The 12,809-nt window shown below is 35.7% G+C and overlaps 1 protein-coding gene across 25 annotated transcripts in view; it reads left to right on the forward strand.

The window, feature by feature from the left end:
- EPB41L2 (erythrocyte membrane protein band 4.1 like 2) overlaps nt 1-12,809 on the forward strand; it is a 108,029-nt gene that overhangs the window by 40,810 nt on the left and 54,410 nt on the right. For all 25 annotated transcript variants that reach the window (XM_071740927.1, XM_071740938.1, XM_071740922.1 and 22 more), the window contains 2 exons: nt 6,518-7,002; nt 8,905-9,102. In XM_071740927.1, the coding sequence (XP_071597028.1) occupies nt 6,532-7,002; nt 8,905-9,102 (669 nt within the window). In that variant the 5' untranslated portion in view covers nt 6,518-6,531. The remainder of the gene's footprint in view (nt 1-6,517; nt 7,003-8,904; nt 9,103-12,809) is intronic.

The raw sequence follows: 12,809 nt of genomic DNA on the forward strand, positions 1-12,809 counted from the left end.
GGACTTGTCAATGTTTTTCTGGTGAGTCCTGTGTATTCTGCATATTGCAAGGAATGATGACATTTGCAGAACATTTTCTAGCACTAGAGAAACTAGTTGATATTTCAATATTTATGTAAGGACAAAAGTGTCTTCTTAGTAATGCAAGTATGCTACTGTATTTGGGAAGGAAACATATGCTTGCAAATGAAGTATGCAGCTGTGTGATGGCATAGATATAAACATGAGGGCTAACAAAATACTTTTAATTTTGGATAGTGACTGCTAGCTAGGTCAAAGGATGCTTATGAGTATAGTTACCATTGACTCTGGGACTGTGAACCACTATGACATTACCTGCTGTTTTCTGGAAACTGGATTTCATAGACATAGGAACTTTTGTGAAGACACTATTTTGTTCCATTTCTGCTCATGGAGATAAGCTTAGAGGCTATGTGAATATATATATATGTATGTATATAATATAATTTGACACATATTAATGTACATGTGAAAACTTATGTTTTATTGCCATGGAGTAGTTATTTACTGTCTGGTGCTGAAGTTGTATTTATTAAATTATGTTCCATTAATACTTCTATAAAAGCATTCAATTACTTGCCACAGTGTGAATTACACTTGAAATTGGGATACTGTTGCTGTTTAAAGTTTGATCTTTGAAATGAGCTACTGATTTTTAGAACTATTATGGCACCATCTGCTGACCGATGCACAGACTGGCAATGACAGTTCGCTCACCTCACTACCTCCTTGCAAATGAGCTTCCAGTTTGAGGCAGCTGGCACAGAATCATAAAGACAAAAGCTGATTTTTAGTTGGCTTGTGTTTGGCAAAAGTATTTTTAGCAGGATATGATATTACAGTGGCAAACATATGAATCATAACAGCTTTAGTTGTCAGGTCACCCGGGTTATTGCATAGTTTGGAACCGTGGGATGTTAAAATAAATAATATGGGGAATTTTGGCTCTTTGTGACATAGGATTATTCTTGGCATTCTGTTTACCTATATGTTACCTTCTGAGCCTACAAAGAAAAGCCACGAGGTCAGTTCAGGCCCCAGCTCTGGTGGTCTTTTCAGAGCGTGAGAAACCAATGGACTCTGACAGGCTTCTGCCTTGCGGCTGCTCTTGAGACTCTCCAAAAAGCAGAGTCTGCAGTCTGTCTGTTCAGCCTCTGTAGTCAATCTTGATTTTTGTGCACAACAATCATCAGGAGAGGGACAAAAGAAAACATCCCGTGTCGCATTTGAGGTGTAAATGCTTATTTTTGGGTTCATTTGCTTAGAGATCATCTTAACTTGAAAATACGTGATTAGATTTCATACGTATACAACGTTTTCCTGTGGTTCTCTGTTGCAGATTTTAAAAATGCATTCAGTAGTTTGCTTAACTGTTGATTTTTGACATGAGTCTCATCTTTTTTCTTTCTTTTTTTTTTTTTTTTTTTTTTTTTTCCCTCCCCCAGGAATGTGCTTAAAAATGAACTTGGTCAATAGTCTGTTTGTTTGTATGTATATACATACAGTCCTTGTATATATCAGACACACTGTTCTGTTGGTATAAATGCAGAGAAGCATTCAAGTTTCCATGGAGAGAACTTCCTGAGCTGAGGATTGAGTGCAGACCTGTATTTTATTGGGAGCCATACAATGTGAATGTTGCAGGTTGATGCCACTAAACCATTTTTAGGGATGGTTTTGGTTCCTTAAGGACCTCAGAATTGAAAACTATTTTGTAGCTAATTAATTCTTTTGTATTCAGAAAGCTCCATGTCTTTGCAACTCTAGTAATCTACTTAATAATGACTAAATGGTGAAATTTGATTTACTTTTTGCTCTGTATGCTAATAAAATGTTTGCAGGATGTATTGTGCTTTTAGCAAATGATGCAGCAAATGATGCAATGCCGTGTTTTCTTGTTTTCATACTATAAAATTCAAGTGTTAAAGCTAAACAGAAGTGCAAAATAAAGTTGTTGGTTAGTATATTCATCCTGGTTTGGAGTATAATTATTACAAACTACAGAAAAAACCCCAAACTGATTTATGCTATTGAAAAATCTTCTTGGAGTAGTGCCAAGTTCTTCAGATATTACTTAGTTGTTAAACCAGACCCTTTTACAGTCTGTAAATTTTGAATGATTGTTCCAGCTAGATTTTACTTTCTTATGGTTTCTTTGTAAAAAAAAAAAAAAAATTGTGTTGAAACCAGAATGCCTGCTGTTCTTAAATGACCTGTCCTAACCAAGTGTGAAATGCAGAGCAGTGTTCTGCTGTGCCTCAAATCAATAATATGAAAAGAAATTGAATGTTTTCTTTAAAACAAAATTTTAAAAAAACTCAAATAAGCAGTTTAAGTACACACAGCCTTCTTTCATGTTTCCACGTATGTTCTGTAGGCACAAGAAACTTTTTTAGTTTTTTTTTTTTTCTTGCATGTGTATTCCATGTGAGCTTTAATATGTGTTAGGGCAAGTGTGCAATTGGTTACTTTTTATGAAGGTAGTATTTTTTAAAAGGAATTACTAACACCAGCGTGATCCAGGAGATTGCATGACTTCTTCACACAGTGGCCTGAGTGGAATTAGTGGACTCAATTGTAATTTATTTGAAATAGGATGATTTTTTTTTTTTTTTTACTACAACATAGTGGTTTCCTTGTAGATCCTGGTAGACTGTAGACTGGTGTATACCTATCAAAGGGATTTTGATGGCTTGAATTTATAAATTTCATTGACAAACTGGAAAAGAAAAAATAAGCTTGGGACTGCCTCTTATTTCATGCAGTCAGAAAAAGAAAATGAGTAAAATGAGATCTAGAAACAGTTGGGAAAAGGATTTTGATTTGTTGTGCTTATGAATAAGTAATACTATAATGAAAATGGTGAATTAAGATGCAGATTATCAATTGCAGTGAAAGAAGGTTTTCTATGGTTTAATTCAATATTGTCTAACTTTTCAGGTTACATCTTTTTCCTTTTTTTTTTTTTCCTTTTCTGTCTGTAAACTTCATGTTATATCATGTTACCTGCCTTCTGTTTCTGGCTTCTCTATGGTGCCAGGAAAACTTTTTGGTCAGACAAATGTGTTTCAAAAATTTATAGTATTAGTATTATAGTATTATATAATATTAGTATTATAGTGTTATTTATAGTATTTAGTATTGTAGACTTTGCAACCTGCAACACTATACTCTGACTGCAGAACTCCAATGCTTTGTCCACCACTACATTATTTTGTGCTGTGAACTGCAAAACCAGAGGATCTTGTGCAGCATTGAAATAATGATTATAATGAAGAGAGTGCAGGGAAGAGCAAGTAGACCTGATTTTTCTAGTTTTCAAGGGTTTCCTAATTTGTCTGCTGAAATGAAACTAGAACCATGTCAAACTCCTGTGCTAGAGAATGTAAACATTTTGGGAAGACTATCCCTTACACTCTTGGTCAGTGCCCTTGTTCTGTAAATTCATCTGTCTCTAAAAGCTCATTCAGAGACTTCTAGGAGTGTAAAGAAATCTACAGGCTTAGTGACTCAGCGTGTCTTATTTTTTTTTATCTGGAAAAGGAGTGAAGTCACAAGCTTATGGGAAACTGAGCTCATGAAAGAAATTTCCTCCTGCTGTGGGCATCAATTGAAGGCATTAAATGAACATGGACAGAGTTGTTTAAACAGAGGCTGTAACAAGTTTCCCTTGGTTCTGGTGTATAAGGACAAGTTCTCCTTTTAAATGTGACATGAGTTCTGAAAAACATGGACACTTGCAGATGCAGAACCTTTCTTGTTTTCATAGTGACCGAGCTGCACCACCTACTGCTGTCCTGGCTAAATTTAGTCAGTTAAGATGTGTAACTTGGTAACCTTGGTTTCTTTTATTGTTAAAACAGTACCATAGGAGCATGTTTACAGGATCATTTATTTTGTTGAGTTTTAAGGAATTTTCTGCAGATGCCTCCTATTTGACAGTATGAGCAAAATATCTTAATTTCAAGGATAGTTTATAATTTTTATTAGTGTATACACTAATACACTGTATTTCATGTACTTCTGCATGTTTTGAGAAAGAAAAAAATGCAGACAATAGTGATTTTTCCCCCCTTTTCTGGTAGCTTCTTTGAAGATTTGTTTATCATGCTCTCCAGCATTATTTTAGCTACTTTCTGAGAAGAAATTGGTTAGAGATGCATGAGAAAAAATCCCCACCATGTCCATTAAGAATAAAATGTCCATTTTGAATTTATTAAGCAAAGTGGATTGCTGTTGTCTGTTCAGCAAAAGTTTGTGGATTTTCATGTCAGGGCAAGTTGATTTTGGTTTTGTATAGATTGTTCATTTTGATAATGAACTTCTACATGCTTAGTAAGATTAATAAATACCATTGCAAGAATAGCAGCAGTTCTTTGTAATATATGGAGATGATTGCAAATGTAGTATGACCAGCAGTATCTTTACATGTGGCTTTTAGCACATATGTAATTTGCCATATATATGTGGCAAATTCTTTAATATCAACAGCTAGTTAAATGAAAACCTGCTTTTCAAAGGCCTGTTACCCTCTGAGTTAAATAATACTTTCATGAGTATTAGTACTCTATGACAACAAATTTTATTAATAATTAAAACTTGAAGGGTTTCACTGAAAGTGGCTACATAACTAATATTTAAGCTTGAAATTAACTCAGAAATCTGACGTGTCAGTAAAGATACTTTCAATTTCCCCATTGATTAATGCTTTGTTTAGATTGCAAAGTTTAAAGCAGCAAACAAAACTATGCACGATATAGTTACTTTTTTTTTTGTCTCAGGATGCGTATGTGAATTTGGCTGTGGATAGTTCAAGGTTTCTATTCTAAAATCACATTTGTTTCCTCTGACTCAATATTGTCCATCTCTTTTGCTAGAAGGGCAAAAGTGTATGGTTTAGTTTAACTTAGTTTCTGACTATCTGTGGATGTGCTTTGGAAACCTTCAGGCAAAGTGTTGCTGCACCCTTGTGACTGAAACTCCTTTCCAGTTACCTCCATGTGCAGTGTAAAGTGTTGCACGTCAATGTAAAGTGTTGCACGTCAAGTGTGAACCAGATGACTTTCTTCTTGACTCTCTTTTGGGCAGGGGTTGGGGCAGAAACTGTTGGGTTCATCAGGAGTCCTGAACTAACAGCATCCTGACTCCAGTGGCAGGTCTTACTGGTGATCAGTTTTAATGGAGATGGCCCAATATTTTGAAGTTATGAGACAGTAACTAGCCAGCAAACCTTAGGCTAGACATACCAGTTTAAAACTAATTGTTGAAGAGGGTTGTGAATAAATACCTGTTATTATTTCTACTGGAATATAACCATTTTAAGCTTTGGGCCATGGCGTGCTTATTTTTGTTGCCTCCTGTCAATAAATTGGAAAAAAATTTATACTTTTAAGTAATCAGTGATATGAAGATTATTATTATTGTGTACTCTGTTATAGTATTATGATTTGTCTTTCATTTTACAGAAGAAAAGCAAGCAGAAAGGAGAGTATAAAAATCATGTGTAATTTTTATGGTGATTGGTAGGTGCTCATTATTAGAAACCCAATCATTTAATTAAAAAAAAAAGTTTCCTAGTGTTATTTGTAATTTCCTCAGTATTACTGACATAATTTTTTTTTTTTAATTTTTTGTATTTGGTATAGTTTTCATCATCCTTTTTTCCTGTTTCATAAGTTTTCTCTTTCATTTTCTTCTATCCCCGCCACTGGCTCACCATGTGTGAAATGAGGGAATTGTGAAATTACACTCCTAATTTAAATGGAACAGATTTTACTATAAAATAGATACTAAAGTTGTAACTTATAATCTCTAAAATCAGTGTCTACTTCTGGTACAGGCAGCTATTTTTCTGTTTTAATTCTTTGCTGAAAAGGTATGGATGATAAGGAAGATGGAGAGTTGCATAAGATCTAAGAGTACAGAAACTTGAAATGAGTCTCTTTTAAGGGAAGAACAGCTTTTCTTAATGTGAAAAGGAACAACTAGAAGCATGTCCTCTATTATTTTAAAGAGACCTACTGTATAAAACTTGTGTTATATTGTGAAGTGTCACTGAACAGTAAGAGGATTGAATCTACCAGACTAACTGGAGGTGTTCTCTTCTGAAGTTTGAGCTTCCAGGTCAACTGAGGAGCCCAGTACAAAGGGAACTGAAGTTCTTCATGGAATAATCTTGTCTAATAATTTTAAGGGTATCTTGCAATTAAAATAAAAGCATTTCAGTGAGAACACTAAATTGTTGTCAAGGAGAGGGAAACTATTGGCAGATCTGTCTCTCTATAGTATTATTTAAAATGTTTGCCTGCAGAGCATTACGTTTTAGCTTACTGGCTTTTCTTCTGAGCTGAGCATTTGGAAAGTATTTCTTTAACCCCACTAAGTTTAATTCAGAAACTATTTTTTATTTGTACTACAAATTACTGCAAATAATCTAGGATTTTGTAAAAGTAGTGATGCTGTATAACAAAACTATTTTTGTTATTGTTTCTTTCAGCAGAAGTTGCAAAAATGACAACTGAAGTTGGCTCAGAGACAGAAGTAAAGAAAGATTCTGAGCATGTGGGAACAGACAAACCTAAGGAGAAGCCTGAAAAAGCATCAGAGACTCCAGAAAATCAAAAATCCAGGGAAACATCCTCTAAAGAAGCTCAAGATTCTTCCTCTGTCTCAGCAGCAACTAGCCAAAGTAGTCCACGTAGCCAAAAGAAGGAAAAAACTTCACCTGAAAGCAAGGGTATTTCTCGTTTCCTCCCCCCCTGGCTTAAGAAACAAAGATCATACACCTTGGCAGAGCCCAAAGATGAGAGCAAGAAAAGGACCACAGGGGAAGAGCAAGTAGTGGAAAAAAGTGAAAGCCAGACACCAGAGGGGGTGGCTCAGCCAAAAAAGAGCTTAGAAGAAGCAGCGGCTGAAAATCAGCATAAAACTAAAGCAGATGACAAAGAAGAAAAATACTCCGTTAGTAGTGCTGAAACACAGGTACATATGGGAAGGCTCATGGATGCTTTGGAGTGATTTTAATTAGACCTATTCATTATTTCATGAGGCAGGAAAGTTCAGTTCTGGGTCCCTCACGACACGGAAGTCACAGAGCTGCTGGAGCGAGTTCAAGGAAGGGCAACCAAGCTGGTGAAGGGTCTGGAGAACAAGTCCTGTGAGGAGAGGCTGGGGGAATTGGGAATGTTTAGTTTGGAGAAGAGGAGGCTGAGAGGTGACCTAACTGCTCCCTACAACTTCCTTTCAGGTCGTTGTAGGGAGGTGGGTGCTGGCCTCTTCTGGAATGGGTAATGATAGGACCAGAGGAAAGGGCCTGAAGTTGCACCAGGGGAGGTTTAGACTAGATCTGAGGAAGAATAGTAGTACTCTGAGAGAGCAGTTAGCATTGGAATGGGCTGCTCAGGGAGGTGGTGGAATCATTGGAAGTGTTTAAGAAATGTTTAGATGAGGCACTTAAGGACAGGCTCTAGGGAGTGTGGTGATATAGATAAAAATATTTTAAATATTTGGGGGAGGGGTTGGGTGATTTGACGGTTGGATGTGGTGATCTTAGAGGTCTTTTCCAACTACGAAAATTCTGTGATTTTTGTCATTCGTGTAAGGCTTTGTTAGCATCATGTTGGGGAAAAATGATAGGCACAGTCTGGCCTTTTTGCACCTGGGTTGATACAGCTAACAAGTAGAACCACTGGTTTTAAAAGTTTCTACTCTGTGGCAGACCATTTTTTTTACTCCAGTCATTTTAGATGTCTAATTTTAGTGTAACATCACACTCAGACATAGTTCAAAGGAACATCAAACTGTTACATCGTGGTAGAAATCAGCAGGTATAACAGCAGAAGTTTTTTTTAAGTCATCTTTGTCTCTGAAGCCTGGGGATCACATCAATACCTCCTTAGTCGCTTAACCGTAAGAAATGGTTGATCTAGAAGCCCTTTATATCTCAATTTTTACTATCCATTTCTTAGAAACCATTCTTGTTGTCACTGTCTTTATTGATTCATTCTGGGAGGTTGGTGCTGAGTTCCAGACAAACCACCTTCTGCAGTGCTCCTGAGTCTTGCCTTTTGAAAACCTGCATGTCAGTTCTTAGCATGCAAACCCCATGTTCTGGGATGGTTAAGATAATTATGGGCATAGAGAATATATGAGGAGGAGGTGAGAGAGCTGGTACTGGAGAAGAAAGTCAAGGGGAATCTTGCAAATGTGTATAAATACCTGAAGGAAGGGAATGAAAAGAACCCAAACTCTTCCCAGTGATATGGCACTGAACAACAAAAGGCAAGGGGCATTAAGTGAAAACACGGAATTCCATCTTAAATCCCCCCAATTTATTTTTTTTTTTTTTTTACTGTGATGATGGGTCAAATGCTGCAATGCTGCAACAAGTTGCTCAGAGAGGTTGTGAAGTCTCTGTCTGTGAAGGTACTCAAAACCCAGCTGGTTACTGTCCTGGGCAAACTGCTTTAGGTGGCCCTAGCATGGCCTTAAGGGTATTGGAGTAGGTGATCTCAGGAGTTGCCTTCTAACCTTGACCATTTTGTGATTCTGCATAACTTGACTTTTGTAAACACTGTTTTTCAGTTTGTATAAGTCTCAGAGCTGCTTGTTAAATTTGTTTCTGTTAGGAAAAAAAAAGCCAGTAAAACATAAAAATATCTCTTCAATGAAGGAAAAGAAAAAGCACCTTCTGTGGTTTGAGGGCAAGAATATCTGATCTGCAAAGGAACATCTGAATACTTAGACTGCTTATTGTGCTTCCAGCATGCGTGCAACTTTAATTTTCATTTAATGTCTTATTTATTAGTAGCTTATAAAAGAAGTGAACAAGTTAAAAATATCCACCTTCATTAGTTTCTTTCTGTTTACCTGTATTTTATATAGCCTACCAAAGAAGATGGTAAAGAAGCGGAAGTAGAGAAAGTTGCAGAGGAGAAAGAAGAAAAAGAAAGGGAGACAAAAGAAGTGCAGACAGCTGAAATTAAAACAGAAAACACTCATCAGAAGTCTCCCAAGAAAACTAAAACTGTGCAGTGTAAAGTGATGCTTCTGGATGGGACAGAATACAACTGTGATCTAGAGGTAAGACCTCTATAAAGGTAAGGTCTCTATAGAAGGAGATCAGTTTTTCAATAAAGAAAATTTGGTTTCATTGCACTAAGTGTTTAGCAAATGTGATTCTGTATATTTAGAGAGTTCATTACAATGTTACATTCTTGCTGTTACCATTACAGGCCAGTTAACATTTAAGGCCTTATCAGTTTATCTAAAAAAATGCACTCTGAGGAACACTTACAAATAAGAAAAAAATGCAACATAGAAATCTTTTCATTGGTGATCATTTGACAGTTCAAGCTTTATTGTCTTACAAAAAATTAAGGTTTTCCTGAAGATAATGTCACATTTATTGAATGTTTTGAGTTAATTAATGTATTTTTTAATTTTAGTTAGCTGAAGAACTAAAGTTTAAAGAAATTTTCTTTAGGAAAGATTGTTAGAAGTATAAAATACATATTTCTCTTTCAAGTTATGTTGTAGTCCCAAATTTTTATGGCTGCATGCAATTGCAATGCTTGTTTACAACTCTCAGTCACTGGGTTAGGTATTTTGTATATTTGTTATATATGTACTAGAGACTCAGTTGTCTGCATACGTTCCATGTCCTATTTTAAGATTGCTGTTACAGAGTTTCTTGATACTCATCACTTGGAGAGAGTGATAAAGCAACCAAGGAACACTTTGAAAGTTCTGTTCTCAGCCAGTTGCATCTTAGAGGGCTCTATCAGGATTGGTTGTGTCACATGCTCTGTGAGCTTTCCTTATGCCTCTGGTAACAGCCTTTTTCAAGTGGCAGGTGTTACATATTTCAGCTTTCTGGATTATTACCAATAAATAATCATGAGTTGAGAAAGTTCAATACTGAAGTGTTTCTTTTGAGTGGCTGTGACTGACAAACATCTGAAGTTACTTTTCTTTAAATGCTTCTTCACTTGTCTTGTGAGTGAAATACTGAATTATATGCAGCAGGGATGTTATTTTCATGTGGTCTCCACTGCTTTCTTAGGGCATCATAGGTAATCCTTATTAAGATGACAGTTCTTCACTAGCTGGCTGGTAGTCTGTCCAGATTAAGAAGCTGATTGGTTTTTTAGTGGCCTGATTTGGCTGCTTTACGGTAAGAGTTTTGAACTCTTGTTATGAAGACAAAAACATTGGACACATGGAGTTAAATCTGAGAAGATGACATAGCTTTGTTTATGGATGATTAGCTTGCTTTTTTTTTTTTCCTTCCTTTTTTCCTTCCTTTTTTCCTCCACAATGAGCTGGTTTGACTTTCAAAGCCTGGGGTAAGAAGCATGTAGTTAGGCAGAAGTGAAAAAGCAGTAGGTCTGTGACAGTAACCAGTAGACAGGTACAGTAATTAGATTCTCATATCTTCTTACGTTTTAAAACTTATTTTTTAACTTCCTGTTAAATTTTGTTTGGTTTTTTAGCTAAGCAATCAGCTGTGTGGATGTTTTGGCATTTGGTTTGATCATGGAGTTTCATAAGTGCATTGTGAAATACTCATGGAAAACTTACACAGGGAAAAATGGGAGTATCCTAGGGCTTTATATCTCCTCCAAGCAAGGGTTAATGCTACAGTATGTCAACCAAAAAGGGCTGTGGTAGAAAGTTGTGCATAAGGGAATCGTATATCATATATCAAGCTTCTTTTTTCCTGTAATCTTCAGAAAGGAGTTGAATCTGGGGAGAAAACTTAATAGCTGGAAAAAAAATCACAAAGTAATTATAAATTTAGCTATATCAATATAAAATATGTTCTGGAGTTATTTTACATATTATATTATATATTTATATTATTTTATGTTTCATTTTTATAGTTTAGCTTAATTTTGATAGATTAAGTACATGTGCAAACTTAGCCTGTATTAGTTGAATGGAATTGGGATTTATTACAATTTAAAGTCTATTTAAAATTGAATTCACATAACTTCTGCATAAGAAGACATCTTCTCAGAAGGCATTTTTCTCACTGAGACAAAACACTTGATGGAAAAAAAGATGTAGCAATATGTAGAATGCGTTAAGAGAGATTTCAAAGCAAACATTTTTTTCTGTGACAGTGTTTCTGAAAGCTAATTTCTGGGTCTTTAACATGCCTCATTTATTGGTGAGTGTCATAGAATAGAAACTGATAGGATATGCTCAATTTGAAAAAGAATAGCTTTAATATGCTGAGATAGCAAGTTTATGTATGATATTGTTGGGAGCCAGGAGAGGGAACCCAAGCAGTTCACTCATGGCAAATCAGCATGGTTTGATTTTGGTTTTTGTTTTGTTTTTTTTACTGTGATACAGAAACATTGCTGCAAATTACTAAGTTGATGCTGTTCTTTCATAGTTAAGAATTTATCATATGTTACTCTAGGAATACAGGTACATCTGAATCTTTCTGTTTCTTTACCACTTGTATGTTTTGTGTATTGATAATTAACTTCCAAATTTTGTTCTTTGTTTTTAGCTTGCAGCTATCTAGTGGTGACAGTGGGATTACTCCTAGCTTGGTTTTGCATATCTTTCCTGTTGCACAGGGCATGCCTGACATGGTTGATGTTTGGCTTCCAACATAAAGCATATCTCAGATGTTTCTCTTTCTTGAGGGCTACTTCGTAAATTAATTTATCACTACTGAGAGTAATGTATTTGTTCTTGTGCCCAGAGCTCTTTATTTTGCCTGAAGTCTTTTGACTGGTGTCAGCTTGACAGTCTGAATTTATAAGTCAATAATTCTTTTTCTACAGAATTTTTAAAAGAGATATTTCAGCTTTCTTTGCGTTGATTTCCTTCATGGTTTTTGCTCGTTTATCTTTGTACTTCTATTACTTTATCTCTGTGGATGCAAACAGTAAGGACCTGCTTCATAGTCTTTTTCTTGACTATGTAGCTTCTCCAAATGTGCTAGTCCGAGTGCCAGTGTAGATACAACATTTAAGCTGCTTCACTATTGCTCAGAAAAGTCCATGACCTAGTAGCATAATGAAGATAAGCCCTGTACGGGGTGATGCCTATTCCTCAGTTCATTGTAATTTGAAAATCTTACTTTGGTATATTGTGGTCTTTTGATTTTTTCCCGGAAGTGAATGGTGTTCAATTTTGCCATCAGATTCTCTGCACTTGTATCTTGAATGATTGGTAAAATGTCTCTCTGGTCTGTAAATGCCTACCCTGTCTCTGAGGAATTGAAAATTATAAGCGGGAGTACTGTTATGAATTTTGGTACCAGGGAGTCTTCAAACTTTATTTTTTCAGCCCTGGAAAACTCCATAAGTAAGCAAAACAGCCTCCCTTGAAATGTTTTATTTAAGAGCTTTAAGTCCTTAAATCTGCATGCTACCAAAATAATTGATTTTCCGTGTTGTGTAGATTTAAAGTATCAAAAATAAAAATATCCAAAGCTCTTTATCTCTGGGAAACTTCTAAAATACATCATAAAATAATATTGTATGTATTGTACTAAAGAAGATGAGTTGTGTGTACACAATATGTGCATACCTAGAGAATGATCAATTAGTTCAATTAATTTACAACAGTTTTAAGGTTTAAATAACTCTTAAACATAATGTCCACATAGCCTCAGACTCTTCATAGTAATTTGTGAATGTCTGGAGGGTAGAAAAGAGGAAGAAACTATCATTTGATTAGTTCTGGAGAAGCATGACTTAAACCAATTTTCACAGGCTGCAAACTATTAGGAACTTCCAGGTACCCCCCTTTTTTTTTTTTTT

The sequence above is a fragment of the Heliangelus exortis genome, chromosome 3, assembly GCF_036169615.1.
Source record: "Heliangelus exortis chromosome 3, bHelExo1.hap1, whole genome shotgun sequence".
Taxonomy (NCBI): domain Eukaryota; kingdom Metazoa; phylum Chordata; class Aves; order Apodiformes; family Trochilidae; genus Heliangelus; species Heliangelus exortis.